The 19,750-nt window shown below is 42.6% G+C and overlaps 1 protein-coding gene across 1 annotated transcript; it reads right to left on the reverse strand.

Annotated features, from left to right (window-relative positions):
• Nucleotides 1–459: 459 nt before the first annotated feature.
• On the reverse strand, nucleotides 460–2,560 carry RHOH (ras homolog family member H). The gene has a single exon (XM_070397713.1). The coding sequence runs from the start codon at nucleotides 2,549–2,551 to the stop codon at nucleotides 1,976–1,978; it is 576 nt and encodes a 191-aa protein (XP_070253814.1). The 5' UTR covers nucleotides 2,552–2,560; the 3' UTR covers nucleotides 460–1,975.
• Nucleotides 2,561–19,750: the final 17,190 nt, after the last annotated feature.

Below are 19,750 nucleotides of genomic sequence, written 5' to 3' on the forward strand. Positions count from 1 at the left end.
ACAAGCTACATGGTCTCCACCCTAAAGACTGGTCCTGAAGGCGAATCTGTATGTGTTACATAAGACCGGTGATGAGAAGGACAAGGACCAACAGGGATACTAAAGAAGGTGAGCTCCCATCGCCTCCCCAGCCTGGTCAGGTTTAAGCCCTCCAACCCTCAGACGTGCAATACAGAGAGCTGGATACAGGGGTTCTCAAGTCAAGGGACACAGGTGACATGGAGGCAAGGACAAGCCACAGGACTGGAGGACTAGAGAAGGCTGGGTGGAAGCAGATACATCAGCCCCGGGAACTGAGGGAACCTTGACCCCAAAGACTAAGATCCAGGTTCCGGGCCTTTTACTGGATGTGGATGAGAGAGAGAAGAGAAAAGTGTGGAGATGAGCACACATTTGATTTTAACACTGATTATAGCTATAAAGACTTGACCACATAAGGAAACTGAACAATTGGCATGGTTATGTCAACATAAGTTTAATCATAGTCATTGACGCCAAGTGCCTTACCATTTGTATCTAATGGCCACATTATAACATAACAATGATGCACTTTAATAAACGTGGTCCAGAGTCTTACTGGATTAGGTGAGTAAATGATGTATCCGGTGCCAGCATTTGCTATTTCTTCCTCAAGTAACACGGTCTTCTGTTCTCAGCTTTAACAGATGATTGATGCCATTGTTTTTAAACTATTTAGATAGAATGAGGTTTGAGGTGGGAGTCATTGTTCAGTACTTTCCCTGATAAGATTTTGTTATCTGAAAATTTGCTATACAGTTTTCCTGTTCCCTGTGCTTGGAATTTGTGGGGGGTTTGGGGAGATTTTTTGGTTTTATTTTACTCTGGTGCTTCACATTGATGAAACGGTAAAAGCTGTAAGGTGTACCTGTGTTCCCTTACACACATGCATATGTACATAGACACCTTAGTAATTACTCTGATTAGATCCTAAAATTAATAAATTATAGTTGCCCTTCCAGGTCAGTTAAGAGCTCAAGTAACAAATTCCCCAGATTACCAGCATACAGAACGCTGAGCCTGCTCTCATTCCCAAGGCCTGCAACCGGGCGGGAGCCAGTGTCGGAAAACCCAGGCAAAGTGCATCGGTTCCCAAAGGAAAGTGAGATTTTTAAATTCTGTTCCGAGCTCTGCTGCTATTACTTGGAGCAGTCAGATTCCCTACCCAAAAGGTTTTCCTTTCATCTGTTTTGGTAAATGAAAGAGGAATACTTAGTGCATAATGGGAGTTCGCTGAGTGAAAGGTAGTATCATAAATAAGAAATGCTTTTTTATATATAATTACAGGAAAATAGACAGATAAGTGTTTAAAATCGTTGGGCAGTATTAAAGTAGCATATGTTATCAAATGTCTTTGATATACAAATTGGTTAACAGCTGGGTGGGAAACTAATAGCAAGGATCGGTTGGTAGTCCTTTTAAAATTTGATCACCTAGTAAAATCAGGTAGGCAAGTGGCTTCAACAAAGTTACTACTTCAGGAGAAAAGAACACTCGGAACATACAGCAGAGTCCTGGTAAGGTCATTTCACACATACACCAGGGTGTGTTTGTGAGTCTGTAGGAAAAGACTTCCCAAGCATGAAAACTAGTTATGTACAAGGGCTCTACATTTTGTCATCATTTAAATAAAACAAGTCTTTAAATATAGGATTCTTTGGAAAACTCACTTCACTGTCCAAAGTTATAGAGACCATTTTAGTTTTTTAACTGGAGATAGAATATTCATTACAGCTTCTCAAAAGACTGCTTAGTGGAACTGGAGGAGGAGTTCATTTGCAGAGTGTACTTAATAAAACCATCCAGTGACCAAGTCCCATCAACAAACTATATCCAAAAGCAAACCCTGCTGGGGATGGACCCAGAAAGAGCATCAGCCCTTGCTGTTGGCTCTCCCTGTCCCCATTAGTCTTTGAGGTGGGTGAGTAAATGAGTGTTGGGCAAAGTCTCTCGGAGGTTAGAAGATCTTGCACTCGTTAATGGAGAAGAGCTTCCTCCGGTTGCGTCTCCGGGCTTGGTTGACGGCAGTTCGGACGGCACACTCAAACACCTGCTGCACCCCCCGGTTGCTAAGGGCTGAGCACTCCAGGTAGCCCTTTGCTCTCACATCCTGGGCCAGTCTCTTCCCATCGATGGCACTGATGCAGGAGGCCCTGTGGGTCCCCATCTCCCGCTGGTCAGTCTGGGTGGCCACCACCAGCACAGGGGTACAGGGCAAGTTGCTCCTGATTTCGCCAATCCACTTGTTCTTCAGGTTCAGGAAAGAGTTATGGTTGGCCACGGAGTAGCACATCAGCACCACATCGGCCTGCTGGTAGGACAGGGGACGGATGCTCTTGAAGGCGTCATTGCCGGCTGTGTCCCACAGACCCAGGCTGATCTGCATGCCATCCATGAAGACATCCACGCCCGTGTTCTCATACACCGTGGGCTTGTAGGCCTCTGGGAAGGTCTCTGAGGTGAAGCGCACCAACAGGGAGGTCTTCCCCACGGCAGAGTCTCCCACCAGCACACACTTGATGGAACTCAGCATCTTCCCGGCCTGGATCCCTCGTTACACGTTCAGAATCCTTGAATGGCTGAAGCAGATGCCATTCAACACAGGGAATAGAAACCAGATGGGTGTGTGGTCCCGGGGTCTCCAATAGCAATTTGCAGAACGTTACTTCTCTCCATGCATCCGAGAGAGACCTCGATCTACTTTGAAAAGCTCCAAAGTCTGGCCTTCAGCTGGAACGGAAAGAGAAGAGGGAACATTGAGTCTTTCTTTTTCCTTTTTGGATGACTGGGCACTTCCTCACTGGCACGCTGATTAAACATGGGGCCCACCTCAGTGTCGCCGCCCTACCCGACTAGTCTAACCCACACTTCCCCAGCAAAGAGGGCTTGGATCTGCTATCCCCCAGCTCAGGCACCCACAACTCCACCCAGCCAAGAAGCAGAAGCTGATTTTATCTCGAAAACCAGCCTAGTGATAAAAACACAAGCAGCTGCTCTGATCATAACATGAAAAAGACCTCGATAGCAACCTGGTGTGTGAATGAGACGTTTTCAAACTGCTCTCTCTGCTTCCGCTCCAAGAAGCAGGGGAGGCAGCTGACAGCGCTCTCTCTCTCGCTTCAGTTTCTAATGGATCCCAGCCATTTGGGGAACTGCACGGGAGAGACCTGTCATGAGCCACCGATATGACCAGCACTTGCTTCCATTTACTGATTAATCAGCCAGTCCTTGGCTTATGTGGGAATTTGTGTTGAGATTAGAGAAAAGAAATGACCAGAACTTTAAAAATTTGCTGGGTTTTTTTCCCCTTGAGTTTTTTTTTTTTTTTCCTTCAAAAAGTGGCTACTGATCTAATGGAAAGGGCACTGTCCTTGCACTTCTGCATCTGAGCTCAGGCTCCATCACTTACACAGCAACATGGCTTTGAACAGGCACTACTTGATCTCCAAGCCTCACTTTGCACATCTGCAAGATTATGGTAAATTTAGGAACCGCTCCTCAGAGATGTGAGGATTAAATTATTTATGTCTTTCAATGTGGTGTGTTTTTGTTTTTGTTTTTTTTGGTGAGTTTTGTGTGTGTGTGTGTGTGTGTGTGTGTTTTAAACTTTGTTGTTGAAAGTATTACACAGGTCCTCCTTTTCCCCCCATTAACCTCTTCCAGCCCACTCCCACCCCAACCCCAACCCCAGGCCCTCACCACCCCATTGTCGGTGTCCACAGGTTATGCACATATGCATACAAGTGTATTGCTTTCAACATTTTTGGACAGCTGCCTATATATCAGAACTCTGATAGGCCCCTGGTTAAACAAAATAACTTCCTTTTTTTAACACATTCAGTGCCTGTCCCTTCAACAGGACTGCATAAATAGGGCAGAATCCGAATTTCATGAAAAGATCAAATAAATTCTCATCCACTGCAGGTGAGCGAGTTCCCGGCGCGGAGACCAGCTGTGGAGACGGTGCCCTATTTGCCAGGGGACAGCATCACAAGGCCAGCCCTGCTTCAGACAAAGGAAAGGCCTTTCAGACGCAAACCCAGAGCACAGCGTGTTAACACAACGGGGCTTATAAGCTCCCCACTAGGGATCTTCCTGACATGCCACACGCAAAGCAACGTGAAGCCGGCCGAGAGGAACGCTTCGGCTTTTAGAGGCCACTCCTCTAAATCCTGCCGTTCGCTTCCAAGACGTTCTTATCCCTGCCAACCCACAGTCTCTGTTGGTTTAATGGGATAGAATAGCCTTTGCAAATGAGCCAATCAAATAAATAACTCATGGTTTTCATGTATTCGCTTTTTTTAACCACACAAAAGCTGGGTTACTAAGTGACTTAAGTAACTTAGCCAAGTTACTTCACCTCTCCGAGTCTTGTGTTTTGGTTTTGGTTTTTTCATAGAAAATGAGAACAAGAAAAGCGCCTTTTTCATATAACTATTGTAAGAATTCAGCATGTGGCGAGTCTGGCTCAGCACAGAACCTGGCATATGGGATCTATGGAGAACCATCGTGTTACCAACTTCCACCACTATTTATTGAAAATACCAAATACTGAATGTCCATAGCACAGGGGCCAGGGTGCCAGAGGTTCCGCTGATTCTGTCTGAAGACTCATAGTGGGTCTCTGTCATGCAGGATGGTCCTGGGCATCTTTGTCTCCAGACCTTGGAGCAAAGCCTCTTCGGGCTCCATCGGTCTCAAACTTCACATCCTTAGATTGCTGATGACTTGAATATAGGCATTTGTCACACACACACACACACACACACACACACACACACGTTACCTAGTTCAAAGCTAAGACCCATTAAGACATTTTTAAGCTTTATTCTGATCCCAATGCAGCAGGACCAGAACTAGGAAAAATAAATGGACATGTGCCAGACTTTGGGTTAGTAAATAAAATCTCGCTAATAAGATTGAGTAAAAGCCAAATTTCCTGACTAAATATCTGCAAAAAGAAGTTGATGAGGCAAAATTGTTAAGAACACGGGCTCCAAGGTCGGGTCGATCTGGTATTGAATCCAGGCTGCCCAAACAACGACCTGTGTGACAACCTTAGGAGACGTTCTTAACGCCTCCTCAGCCTCAGTTTCCTCCTTGGTAAAATCAACGTAATAGCACCTACATCACCAGTTGTTGAGAGTATTGTGTGCTTAGATGTATAAATTCCTTAGCATAGTGCATAATGTAAACATGCTATATGTACATAGTCAACACACAGCAAACACACAATAAGTAGTCCTTATTAATATCACTGTTAGATAATAATTACTCAACATAATGATAATTATTAAGAAGTGGGAATTTTGAAGTAGCTCTAAAGAGTATTTTTCCAGCAAAGGATACTCTGTGTATATTATATCCAGTTCTGACTATAAAAAAAGGGGGGTATTTTTATAGCATAAAAATATATCTATATGTGAACAAAGAAATTCTGTCTGAGTTTTGCCATCTAGAGAGCTCCAAAGAGTCAGACGGGAGAAAAAGACTCTGTTCGGTCAAGTGACCTTCACCCCCTCTTCCCCCAGCCCATCTGGCACTCAGAGGCTCATCAAGTCAGCTCTCCAGGCCTCGGTTTCCCAAACAGTAAAGTGGTTGAACAAGACTAGCTTTCTCTGTGGTTCAATTAAAACTAAAGCCAAAGGAGAAACCTTTAATGCCTGCCACAGTGGCTATAAGAACAAACCTCTGCATGATTCCGTAGCAGGGAGGACGGAAGATCGATATGATGACATGCGTAGCCTTTAGCAGATGCTAAATATGGAGCTGGGAGAGGAGGGTGGGGGAGGAGCTCTGGTCCAGGCTAGAGCGACACCCTATATAGACATGACAGACCATCTTCAGACGGCGTGTCACATGTGCCCAAGATAGAGCCGCTCTGGGTCACATCATCAGTGTGGAAGGCTAATGAGCTTGTTTTCAGTGGCATTTCTTCTAAAGGGGTTACCAAGTGAGAAACAGAAGCAGGTTTCCGAGATATTTCACAAGTGGCGAACTGGAGGGGTGCCTCAATCCTGCGTCTCTCAATACAGAAGAGTTACGGAGAGTGACTGCAGGTAGCGCCATGGGCAACCCTTATAGGACTGAAAGCAGACTGGAATTCAGGAACCTCCCGTCCCCGGCACCTCTCAGGTCTCAATGACTTGAATTCTCGTCCCTTTCCCCTCTTTTCGCCGTTTTCACAGGAAGGACGCCTTCAACAGGCCCCTAAGGTTCACACACACACACAGAGAGGACAGAAAGGAAGCTTCATCTTGCAAAGGCGGAGGGGTAGTGAAGGCCCAAAGGCAGAGGACAGGGAGGGCTTAGGGATGAGCCCTCATCCATTTCATCTGCTGGAGAGCTGAGGGCTGTCCAGTCGGAAACCCTCAGTTCTCATCCCAACTAACAGAGACCCACTCTTCACTATCCCTCTTTCTTCAGATACACTCTGTGCCTCTCTATTTGCCTGGAAAGACCTGCCCTTCACTCGCCACCCCCCAACTCTCATCTCTTCTCGAAAAATCTTCTTTGATCACCTACCCACTGGTAGACCAGGTGCCCCCTCTGTGTGGCCATACTAACCCCCACTCCTCGTACCTCTAACATCGTCATCATCTCACTTCGCTGAAATGTTGGTCCTCTTGTGTTTATCCCTCATCTGTGAAAATGGAATTAGATTGACCACCTTCCTCACAGGGTGCTTATAGGATTCAGTGGAGATATAGAACAAATGGCAATAATTTGTGCTTGGCCTCTCACAAGACTTTGTACATTTGGAAATACTCTCTTGTTTGTTATGTAAGAAAGCCCCTTCAGAACAATAGAGCACAATATAAAACCAAGGTGAAATTATGACTATTATTAACCAAAATTTATTATAGTAGGTTTTAGGTTATCTGGACTTTATGAGGTGGCTTACTTCAAAATGCTGATGGAATCCTGAGCTGTTTTCTTTTTACAAAAATATGAACCCATGGTTTGTCCCCACATGTAAAACTTAACTCCAAATGGATCAAAGACCTAAATGTATGACCTGAAACTAAAAATTACATAGACAAAAACATAGCTACTAAGCTTATGGACCATGGTCTTAGAGAAGGTTTTATGAATTTGACCCCAAAAACAAGAGAAGTAAAGGCAAAAATAAATGAATGGGACTATATCAAACTAGAAAGCTTCTGCATAGCAAAAGAAACCACCAACAAAACAAAAGGGCAATCAACCAAATGGGAGGAGATATTTGCAAACAGCTTTGACAAAGGGTTAATTATATATATATATTAACACCAAACAAACAATCCAATTTAAAAATGAGCAGAGTACCTAAACCGACATTTCTCCCAAGACAACATACAAATGACCAACAGATATATAAAAAGATGCTGAACTTCACTAGCCATTATGGAAATGCAAGTCAAAACTACAAAGAGATACCACCTCACACCTGTTAGAGTGGCTATTCTCAACAAGACAAGTAATAACAAGTGTTGCAGAGGTTGTGGAGAAAAGGGAACCGTCATTCGCTGCTGGTGGGAATGTAAACTGGTCCAGCCACTGTGGAAAACATATGAAGGGTCCTCAAAAAATTAAGAATAGAGTTACCATATGACCCAGCAATCCCTCTCCTGGGTATCTACCCAAAAATTTTGAAAACACTTATTAGCAAAGATATATGCAACCCTATGTTCATTGCATCATGATTCATGGTGACCAAGACATGGAGATCACCAAAGTGTCCAGTGATAGAGGATTGGATAAAGAAGATGTGGTACATGTATACAATGAAATACTACTCAGCCATAAAAAATATGAAATACTGCCATTTGCAACACCATGGATGGACCTTGAAAAAAAGCTAGGAATCATATGATTTCACTTATATGTGGAATATAAAACTGAAACTTATAGATACAGACAACAGTATGGTGGTTACTGAGAGGTAGTAAAGGATAAAGGAGGCTAAATATATGGCGATGGAAGATGATTTGACTTTGGGTGGTATACAATGCAATGTACAGATCATATATCATGGAAATGTACACTTGAAAGCTATATAATCTTATTAACCAACTAGAGGCCCAGTGCATGAAAATTCGTGCACTCGGGGCGGGGGGAGAGGGGTGGTCCCTCAGACTGGCCTGCACCCTCTCGCAGTCCGGGACCCCTCAGGGGATGTCCACCTGCCAGCCGTCAGACATCCCTCTCACAGTCCAGGAGCCCTCACTCCTTACTGCCTGCCTGCTCACTGCTCCTTTGCACTGCCTCAGAGGTGGGAGAGGCTCTTGCCACGGCCGCTGTGCTTGCCCGGCTTCTGGCTGAGAGGCGCTCCCCCCTGTGGGAGTGCACTGACCACCAGGGGGCAGCTCCTGCACTGAGCATCTTCCCCCTGGTGGTCAGTGCGCATCATAGCGACTGGTCGTTCGCCGTTCGGTTGATTTGCTTATTACCCTTTTATTATATAGGATGCCACCCTAATAAAAAAGAAATAAAGTAAATGTGTTTCTTTACATTTGAGATTCTTTTGATCTTAAATGAAAATAAAGAAATATTATTTAAAAATATATATGAGCCCATGGCAGCCATTGGCCATGGGTGGCCTGTCCATTACAGAGAACACATCTAAATGCATGCTCCTCCAAAGTGCTTTGGGCAAAGGACCTGCACTGGCAGCAGTCAATTCATTAAGGACAGTGATTCTGCCCTCGCTGGTTTGGTTGAGTGGATAGAGCGTCAGCCTTCGGACTAAAGGGTCCTGGGTTTGATTCTGGTCAAGGGCACCAGCCCAGACTTGCAGGCTTGATCCCCAGTGGGGGTCATGCAGGAGGCAGCCAATCAATGATTCTCATCATTGATGTTTCTATCTCTCTCTCCCTCTCCCTTCCTCACTCTGAAATCAATAAAAATATATTTTAAGTGATTCTGTCATAAATCTAATATATTTAGATGATTAGGAAATCAGCATGCTCCTCAGCAGCTCATCTCTGCCATCAGGCACCCCTGCACAGCCCAGCAGGAGAACCACAGCAAGAGCAGGCCTTGCTCAGGATGGTGAACCCATGGAGCTGCCCATCTGGCAGGGGGCTGGGGGCTTCACTGTGTTTCTTTTTCTTCCCAGGAAAGAGAATCCTCATGTTCCGCAACTTAACATTAAAAAAGAATCACCATCTCTCAATGTTATTACTCCAAACTCTCACTCCATTTTTATTCTCTAATAAATATACACTTGTATACATCTTCTAAACACATCTTCAGATTTTTTTTTAAAAAATTATTTTCAACATAATTTGTCTACACACTTGCCAGGCTTTAGACAAATAGCTTCCCATTGTTTCAAAAATTCACAATTGCACAGCCATTCCCCATTGCTAGCAGCGTCTTTGAGCTGGTGCTGGTATTTCTTCATAATTAACAACTGTGCCATTTCATGTACACAGGCACTCGAGCAATATATATATATTACTTTTATGCGGACAATTTTCTTAGGGAACATATTCACAAATGTGGCATTACAGGGCTAATGGGTCATTCTGTGACTTTTATTTACATTATTGAGCATTTTCCAGGGATTGTATCAAATAGTTCATATGTATTATTCATTGGTTGTTTTATTTGTTTAAAGAAAAACACACCATTGTTTAGGGCTTCCCATGTGGCAGGCCACTGTAACAGATACGGAGGCATAATAGTGAAGGAGGTAGCTGCTGTCCTCATGGAGATTACCATTCCACAACTACATACTTCAGGAGGGGAGAATCTTGCGTACAGTCACACAGTGCAAAGTTCTGAACAGAGCCTGACTCCAAAGCCGCGGCGGGTCCCTGTGTCACCCATGGCCCTACCCAGCGCATCTCAGATAAAGTGACGCTTCCTATGCAAACCCATTTTCAAGACACTTTTTCTTAGCCATCTCTTCCAACCAGGTCCCTGCTGCTCCTACAAATAAACCAGTTCTTCATTTGTTACAAGAAGTGTGCTATTTCTTCACCTGGAAGCTGGTTCCACAAGTGTGTTTAGTGTGAGAATTCATCAAGCTGTGGACCCACGGCGTGTTCGTTTTTCTGTCTATAGATCAAACTCCAGTAAAAGTATTTTTAAAAATAAGGTTACTGCCTTTTCAAGGAACATCTTCTCAAGTATTATTTTATCTTTTTTCCTCTTGCAAAAGTTCATTTCACTAATTCTCAACCCTACTTTAAACCCTCCATAGCGTATTTGTGATGGTCCCCCTCAAAATCACAAAAGAAAATCACTTTCAAATCAGTTTTGGGTTTTTTTTTATGCACAGATCATCCTGATTCTAAATGGACTTTGTTCTGAAAGTCTGCTTGCAAGATGCTGGTTTGCAACTTTTAATACATATTCTTCAGAGTCAAAGATCTAAGCGATGTTGACATTCCTAGACCTAAAGCCTGTTTAACCCCATCATAGTCTAATTAAAACAGTACATCACCAAGCTCTGGGGCCTTCTATTATCTCCGCACCCTTGAAGCTTCTCTGAATTTGATCCCTGTGTCTCCCACCCCCAGGCCAAGCAGGGACTGTGGCACACTTCCCGACCCTGCCCTGACTGGTCCCTTCCACTCTCAGGAGCACAAGAATTGATTGTCACCAAAAGGTCTAGAGTTCTCACCTTGTCCAAGTACAGAGCCAGAAACAATGGACAGCCAGTCAGTCAGTCAACTGCCCGGGTGTCACTAAGCGTCAATGGGGGCAAGAAAGGAGGGGCATTTGTAATACTTTCAACAATAAAAATTAACTTTTTTTTTTTAAAGAGAGACACCAGAACCTCACCTCTAAACTAAGGTGATTGGAAAAAGTAGTTACCATTGCTTCTCTCAAAGTAATGGCAGGAATATTCTGAAAAACTGCTTAGTCAAGAGTGCAGCCCCCACAGGGCTTGTTCAAAAAAAAGGTCAGGTAGTCTCTGAACTTCTTGCTAAGGAATATGAACTTCAGTCACCCAGGGTCTCTTATTTTCTCAGTTAGCTATGCATGTTTGGGGCCCAAGCTGAACTGTTTTAGGAAAGAGAGCAAAGAAGCATGTACATGCATATCTAACCGTTCTATGATGTAATGACGCGGTACAGCGAGGTTGCCAAACTGGCTCGCTCGGCCATGGGCAAACCCACCACCTGTTTCTGTGTGGCCCATGAATAAAATGGTCTTTACTTTCTTAATGGTTAAAAAAATCAAAAAAGCAATATTTTGTGACATATGAGTATTATATGAAATTCAAATTTCAGTGTCCATATAATAACATTTTATTGGAACACAGCTATGTTCTTTCCTTTATGTATTGTCCTATGGCTACTTTCATGCTATGATTCAACGTTGCAACAGAGACTTTATGACCTTGTGTGTAAAGCCTAAAATATTTACTATCTAGCCCTTTACATAAAAAGTTTGACAACTCCTGCTATATAAAGAAAGGCAATTCAGAGTAGGAAAGAAACTCAAACTCTGGGGTCAGGCAGTTTAGGTTTGCCACCAATGTCTGTGACTTACTGTGTGACCTTGGGTAAATTGCTTAACCTCTCTGACGTTCAGTCCATTGTCAATAGAAGAAGTACAGGATAGTGATTAAGGATTCTGGGAACATGCTGCCTCCCAGCTCCACTAACCACTGGCTGTGTGACCTCATGAAAGTTACTAAATCTTAGCTTTTCAACTGTAAAAAGGGAATAATGATAGTACCTAACATACAGGTTTGTTGTACAGGATTAAATGGGTTAGTGCATATAAAGCACATAGAATGATGCCTGGCCTAGACTGAGTACTATGGAAGTATTTACTGTTATTAGTCACCTGAAGGGCTGTTATAAGAACTACTGTATGTCCAAAAAGTATCTGGAACAAAACAGACACAAACAGTAACTGTTATGATGATGTGGTTATAAACCAGTAATATCAAACCCAGAAGAGGGAGCAATGAACTCTCTGGAGGTGGGAGAAAGGAGTGGTGGTTAGGGAACCCTATGTTTAAAAGGTGTAAAGGATTCCACATCTACACAATGAAATACCACGCTGCTGTAAAAAAGAAGGAATTCTTAACATTTGCAACAGCATGGATGGACTAGAGAGCATTGTGCTAAGTGAAATAAGCCAGTCAGAGAAAGATAAATATCATATGAACTCACTCATTTGTGGAATATAAAGAACATAATAAACTGATGAACAAAAATACTGATACAGAGGCAAAGAAGCACCAAACAGACTGTCAAACTATAGCAGGAAGGCAGCGGAGGGTTTGGGGGGTAGGTAAGAGATCAACAGAAGGACTTGTATGCATGCATAGAAGCATAACCAATGGACTCAAGACACTGGGGGTTGGTGGTGAGGGCATGTGCCGGAGGGGATAGGGGAGGCCAAGGGGAGGTCAATGGGGGAAAAATGGAGACATATGTACAACTATCTGTAATACTTTAAACAATAGAATTAAATTAAAAAGTAAAAGGTGTAAAGGATACTCTTGAAGTTACTTTGAAATTACCTACACTCTTAACTTCCTAACTGGTATAATTACCCCCACTAACTTCTCTTGGTCCTTTTTGCTCCAATTCTGCAGAATTAGCTCTTTGCAAAAGAGCAAAAAGTCATAATGAAAATAACTTAAAAGAAAAGAAACTCAGGAGTGAAAATGTATTACACACACAAGACCAGATCACAAATCAAAGTAACCCTGAGAGCGAGAAAGACCCTCTGCCCCAAGACCTTTCTGTCTGACACAGCGAGGGGCAGTGGGGAGTTTCTGCTTTAGGATTGGATGTTCTCTCCTTAGACTGAAAGTAGCTCCCTGTCTGATCTTTACTGACTGTGAAACTATGAAATCTGCCTGATGTCTGGGTGGACCTCCAGCACATCCCAGGGGCTCCCGTCCCTCCTCTCCAACCCCCATGCCAGAACCACCATCACCATCATCATCCACTACATATACTCAAACCACCATGGGGAAGGCATTCCCTCTCATATTTGCTGAAATAGACTGAAGACATCCTCCCTGCTCTGGCTAATGTCTCTCCTCATTTCTCTGGACTATTTCTATGCACCCTTTTGTTCTGATTATAAAAATAATACATACACATTAGAAAACATTTTGACAACACAGAACTATCAAAAGGAGCTAAAGGAAGTAAACAGTTACTACCCTAGAACCAAAAGCTGTAAGATATTAGTGTACCTTTTCCTGTTTCTTTTTTTCAGTGTGTTATTTTTTTTCAAAGCTAATACCATACTTTATATGTGTTTGGCATCTTGCTTTTTTATTTAACATTTATCTCATAAATATTTCCTATGTCATTAAGATTTGTCAAATATAATTTTAATGACTGTATAATATGAATGTAGCATTTTTTTTATTTAACCAATTGCCTATTGTTGGACATTTAAATTGTTTGTAATTTTTACCATATTAGTAATGAGCAAATATTTTAAAAATAACTTTGCATAAATATAAATTTCTTTAGTATAAACAGATATGAGTGAAATTACTGGAACAAAAAAAGATCAAAATGTTGGACCAATTTATATTCCATAAGCCGTGTACAAGAGTATTCATTTGATCATACCACCAACTACCAATGGGTATAATATTTGCCCATTTGATCTGTTTTCACTTGCATTTCATTGATGTCTAGTGAAAATTAAAATTCATCTCTTCATTGACTACTTACACTTTTTCTTTTGTAATTCATCTGTTCTACCTACTTTTCTAGCAAGGTAATCATCATTTTTAATAATTTTTAAATATCTTTTTAATGATTAAGGATATTAATCCTTTCTTGGTTAAATAAATATGTTGCCACTTTTTATTTTATTTATTTTTTTAATATATTTTATTGATTTTTTACAGAGAGGAAGGGAGAGGGATAGAGAGTTAGAAACATCGATGAGAGAGAAACATCGATCAGCTGCCTCCTGCACATCTCCCGCTGGGGATGTGCCCACAACCCAGGTACATGCCCTTGACCGGAATCGAACCCGGGACCTTTCAGTCCGCAGGCCGACGCTCTAGCCACTGAGCCAAACTGGTTTCGGCTGTTGCCACTTTTTATATCCGTATTTTATATTCTCGGAACTCCCCAAATTCCTGGCACTCCCCCAACATTGAGAACCACTAAACAGAATGTAAAATAGCACATCCCCTGACGTGGAAAGAAACAGCATGATTAGATGAAAAGGTCGTCTAGTTCAACCCACTCATTTCCCCACGAGGAAGAAGTGGTTTAGCTACTGGGGGCTGACTCGAGGCCAGAAACTGGATCGGCTGAGTCAGCATTCTTTCCATTTACACAGGATTTTTTCAAATACTGTATATTACATCTACATTTTCTTGCCCACACTTAATTTCCTTAATATTTTAAATACAAAGCACATATAGATAGCTTAGGTGTTTCAAATTGGTGATTTTTTGCTCAAAAGAGAGCTCCCAGTTTTAATAGAAAAATACTTTCCAAACAGATGTACCCTTTCTCACGAACTTCCTTTGGGAGATAGATCACCTCTCTTTAGGGGCAATCATTAAGCCTTCCAACATTCTCTAGAATTAAAGTAAACCCTAATTTACAAATCACTAGAATTGCAAACGGCAAGGTATTTTGTTCTAGATATTTAGCCCAGAGCACTGAATACGATGAGACGATTTGGTCTCAGGTTCAATGCATAAAGTTGCCAATATTCCATCGTTTGCAAAGAGCCCAGGTTGTGGTGTTGGGGTCTCAGTTGGATGCTCATCTTCGTCGCTGATGAGCAGTATAACTCTGAGCAAGTCACATAACCAGAACCACAAAATGTGGATAATGATGCATAGTTTGTAGGATCTTTAAGGCAATGCAAAAGGAGCTATCTCCCATGCCTAAAGGCCCTTAGTAGATAAGATTAACAATAAAAGTTCCCATGGTGCTTAGCATTGGTCAGACACTGTTTGAAGTTCTTCATGAAAGCTCATTAATCATAACCACAACACTATGTGGTCAATATCATTGTTTCCTCCTTTTATAGCTGAGGAAACTAAGCTACAGAATTGAAGCAACTTGCCCAAGGTGACAGCTACTGAGGAGAGCTGCTGGGGTTTGAACCCCAGCCATCAGGCCTCCAAGCCCATTTGCAATGCCATCTCCACCTCTCCTCCCACTGGCTGTCGTCTGGTGGAAGCCTGCCTACCTTTGCAACCTTGATGAAACTAAGCAATAAGCTATGGCCCGAATGTGTGCATGTCCCTAAAATTCATATGTTGAAACCAAACCCCAAGGGGCCTTTGGGAGGTGAGTGTGGAGCCCTCATAAATAAAGTTAGTGCCCTTACAAAAGGGACCCCAGAGACCTCCTAGCACCTTCCACCGTGAGAGGACATAGCAAAAAAGCGCCATCTGTGACTCAGGGATTGAGTCCTCACCAGACATCACATTTGCACAGGCCATAATCTTAGATTTCCCAGCCTCTAGAACTGAGAGAAATACATTTCTGTTGAAATAATTTCCAGTCTATGACATTTTGTTATAGATGCCCAAGCAGACGAAGACACAATCCTAAAATAAAGGCTGGAGCTGGAAAGAGGTGTTTCAGGTGGTGGTGATTTCCTTCCTACTCCAGGCCTGGTTTCTAACAACATTTGAAGATCTCTCCCTTAGGCAGATGTCATCTTGCAATTTAACAGAATCCAGCTGCACACTTAGTGTGTTTGCCACCCAGAGTCAAATTTCAATTTTTAAAAGTATTTTTCAAATGCAGTGAAATATTTCATGTATGAACTAAAACTTGCATTTATCAGTCAAAATATTACACATTGTAGTTTGCCCTCTGCTTCACCGTTTTCACTGTAAACACAGAACTCCGAAAGGTCACACAGAGTCACAGAATTGAAGTAAATCGAGTTCTGTTTCATAGTCTCTATAGTCATTGTGCTATTATTCTTTATTTCTAATCTACAGTTTAAACTCAGGAATATGGACGTAGTGCCACAGTGTTGGGAACTGCAATTGGCCCTCAAAGTCACCACTAAGAATTTACTGTGACTTTATTACTGCCAGCTCATGGGGATAATAAAAAGCAGACCCATATTGGTGTTACTGTTGTTTTTAAATTCTTGACAGATAATGCGCTCCCTTAATGCCTTCACCAGGGTGGACCCCTTCTACCGTCCTGCCGTGTGGTATGCCCTTTCCAGTAGCTATTAAAATTTTATTTATTTATTTTTGTTAACCCTCACCTGAGGATATTTTTTTCATTGATATTTAGAGAGAGTGGAAAGGAGGGATGGGTAGAGGGAGTGGGCAGAGAGAGAGAGAAACCTTGATGTGAAAAAGACACACCAATTGGTTGCTTCCAGGGATCGAACCTGCAACCCAGGTACATGTCCTTGACCGGGAATTGAACCTGCGACCCTTTGGTGCTCTGGCCAATGCGCTAACCACTGAGAAACACTGGCCAGAGCACTATTAACATTTTTAAAAAAGCATATTCCTTTTTAAAAAGGAAAAATCCAATTCTTTAGACACATTGTCCTATTGTATCTACACAAGTAATCAAGACATATGTGCAAGAATTCTCCTTGCTGCATTATTCATAACAGCCGAAGAAGAAGTGGGGGTAACTGAAAAGTCCACCGAGAGGCAGTGGTTACATCAATTCTGCCCTGTCCATCCAGTAGAGTCCAACAGAGTTAACTCAGCCCATATGTACTGAGCAAGGAGGGTACCCATAACATTATTAGCCACTGAATACAAGCAAGCAGGTGGACAATTTGGTAAAGGATCCCATTTGTGTAGAAAAATTAACAGACAAGTCTGGTCTGGTGCCCAGAATGCCCAGAAAAACATCGGTCCAGGCAGAGGCAAAGTGTCTGTGCGAGGGTGGGCAAATGCAGGACCGCTGTGAATCCTCAGCTCATCTTACACCTGTCCCTCTATCGATAAAACTATACGGCAGTCACTCTCTAATTTGTCTCAGGGAGAAAAAGAACAAAGAGAAATAAGCTCAGAACACAAGCTTGTACAGCCTCTCGTAGGTTTTTAAAATCACCTTTTGGAATATATATTCCTGTTCTTTCCACATTGATTATATCATAGATATCACACGTGGCAGTGAGAGTAATTATCTTCCTAGATGCTCCGCTTCTGATCAAGGACTCACAGAAACTGGGAGAAACAAATTCATCACGGCCCCGTGACTCCAGGACACTCCAGAGCAAAATCCTTGTGTTAACTGTTCAATTCAATGCCCATGCACAATATTCTATTGACATCAAGTTCCAAATTCTATAGAAGTCTGAAAGAAAAAGTCCGGAGAGCTGCCTAATTTAATTGGCTTTAAACTAGACCTACTTTGAAAGAGCCTGTGGACAGAAGATAATAAAGAATGCTAATATAGCTTAGACTGAGCCTACACGTTTAAAAATTCCCCCCCCCCCCCCTTATTTAGTTAATAATGTCTCTGACCCTCACTTTTTTCTTTCTCTATTAGAAGAAATGACTTCATGGGGAGAGGTAATGGGATGGCCATGCAGAGGCAGACGGCATGGCTATACTTCATCAGAATAAGGTCCCATATAGCCAGGAGCTTAGAGAATAAAATCCTAAATTAGAGAGGGGAAAAAAGCAACATTCTGCATACAAATGATCTCACGCTCAGCTTCATCCCACAAAAAAATTAACATTTAAATGGACACATGCTATAATCAAGGCAAATGCAAAATGCCAAGAGAACACTCAGGACAGTGATTATATCTTTAAGGGAAGTCAAATAGGAGGGGAGTGACATTTGAAATGGGTCTCGGAGGAGGAAAAGAAAGTGGGAGTGGAGGACCTAATTCAGAAAGAGGAACTGGCCAGACCCAGGTGTGCTCGTGGGAAAGGTCTGTGTATCTGGAGGGTTGAGAGTTGGCTTTTGTGGCTAAAGCACAAGTGGGAGATGATCTTGGAAAGGGGCACTGGGACCAATTTGTAGGGCCCTTTACTCCATGTCAAATATAAAAAACCTCCATCCATGCCCTTAGCTGGTTTGGCTCAGTGGATAGAGCCTGCGGACTGAAGGGTCCCAGGTTCGATTCCAGTCAAGAGCACATGTCGGGGTTGCGGGTTCAATGCGCAGTGGGGGGGGGGGGGGCGCCTGCAGGGGGCAACCAATCAATGATTCTCTCTCATTATTGATGTTTCTATCTCTCCCTTCCTCTCTGAAATCCATAAAAATATATTTAAAAAAAAAAAACAACTCCATCTAGCCATCTTTCATTACCTTTCTCCTCTCCTCTGTCCCCATTTCACCCAACCATTGCTGCAATCTCTCCAGACTATATAACATCCCCCAAACTTTCTCTGCCTTCCCTGAATCAATAGCCATAAGTGTGCTGTTCTCATCTCCTGAAATATGATCTTCCCTGCTCTGACTCTTCCTGGTAAAGTTCTATGTGTCCCTGCGCAAATGTCACCTCCTCCAAGAAGCCTCCCAGGAACTCCCAGTAAGCATTCTTTTTCTCCCTTATTTGAGCTCACATGCTATCTTTAAGTGTTTTTACATTTACATTGTTGACTAGTTAATACCTGCCTATAGTAAAATTCAGAGTACAGAAGTGGAAAATGTCTCCTTCCTATGCCTGCTACCCTCCAGGGCCCCAGGCATTTTCCCAGAGGCAATCATTGCCTTAGGTTCTTATGAATTTTTCTAAAGCTGTTAATTATGACATCTATATATTAATGCATATGTGTAATTATCATACCCACACATATATACACATATATACATATATAATATCTATAATAATAAAAGCATAATATGCTAATCAGACTGGACGTCCTTTCGTCCTTCCTGACGAGGGAAGAAAGGCCTACTTGTGCACAAATTTCGTGCATCGGGCCTCTAGTATATAATATAAACTGCAGCATACTATACCACATTCTCTGATGCTTTTCTCACTTAATAATACATGAAATGTTTTCCTTAGCTGCAGATTTTGAGTTGCCTGATTCTAACTTCCTAACTTTCTAACAGGACTAAGCAACTCCTCCTTTGAAATAGATAAATCTGAAAACATAAATATAAAACTAAATACGAATGGAAAGTCAGTGTAGTAAGTAGAGGCAGCTTGCAGTGGACAGAGCCTTGGACTGTGAGACTCAGGTTCAAATCCTAGCACTATCATTAACTATGTGACTTTGCTCACACCGGTTAGCCTCTCCAGACTTCAATTTTCTCATCTGAAAAATTAGGCATTGAATCTGATTGGCTCAAAGCGCCCGTCTGGTGCTAATACTTCATGTTGCTATGAAAGCAGTGATATCACAAGCTGCTTTGAGAGCAGATGTTAACAGAGAAGAGGGTGAGGGGGCAGACAGCTCACAGTTCCTGCCACAAGTGACCTTTCCCAACTCATAGGCTTTTCCTTTTGCCTTGCCTTGTTTGTCCTTCCTTCTCCACCCCCTATCTTGACTCAGGGGTATGGGTACTAAAAAGCCCTCAGCGTGGGCTCATTCATCAAGGGAAGCACAAGGGGCCCCCCAGCAGGTGTCTGATTTCAACACTGTGTTCAGTAGCAACCATCTCAGTTTTACACAAGATAGAAACAGAATCCGGACCTCTGCCTGGCCAGGGTGGCTCAGTGGTTGAGCATCGACCTATGAACCAGGAGGTCACAGTTCGATTCCCAGTCAGGGCACATGCCTGGGTTACAGACTAGGTCCCTGGTGTGGGGTGTGCAGGAGGCAGCCTACCGATGATTCTCTTATCATTGATGTTTCTATCTTCTCTCTCCCTCCCCT

Source organism: Myotis yumanensis, unplaced genomic scaffold (assembly GCF_028538775.1).
Source record: "Myotis yumanensis isolate MYYU_CA2020_CCGP unplaced genomic scaffold, mMyoYum1.0.hap1 SCAF_1, whole genome shotgun sequence".
NCBI classification, from domain to species: domain Eukaryota; kingdom Metazoa; phylum Chordata; class Mammalia; order Chiroptera; family Vespertilionidae; genus Myotis; species Myotis yumanensis.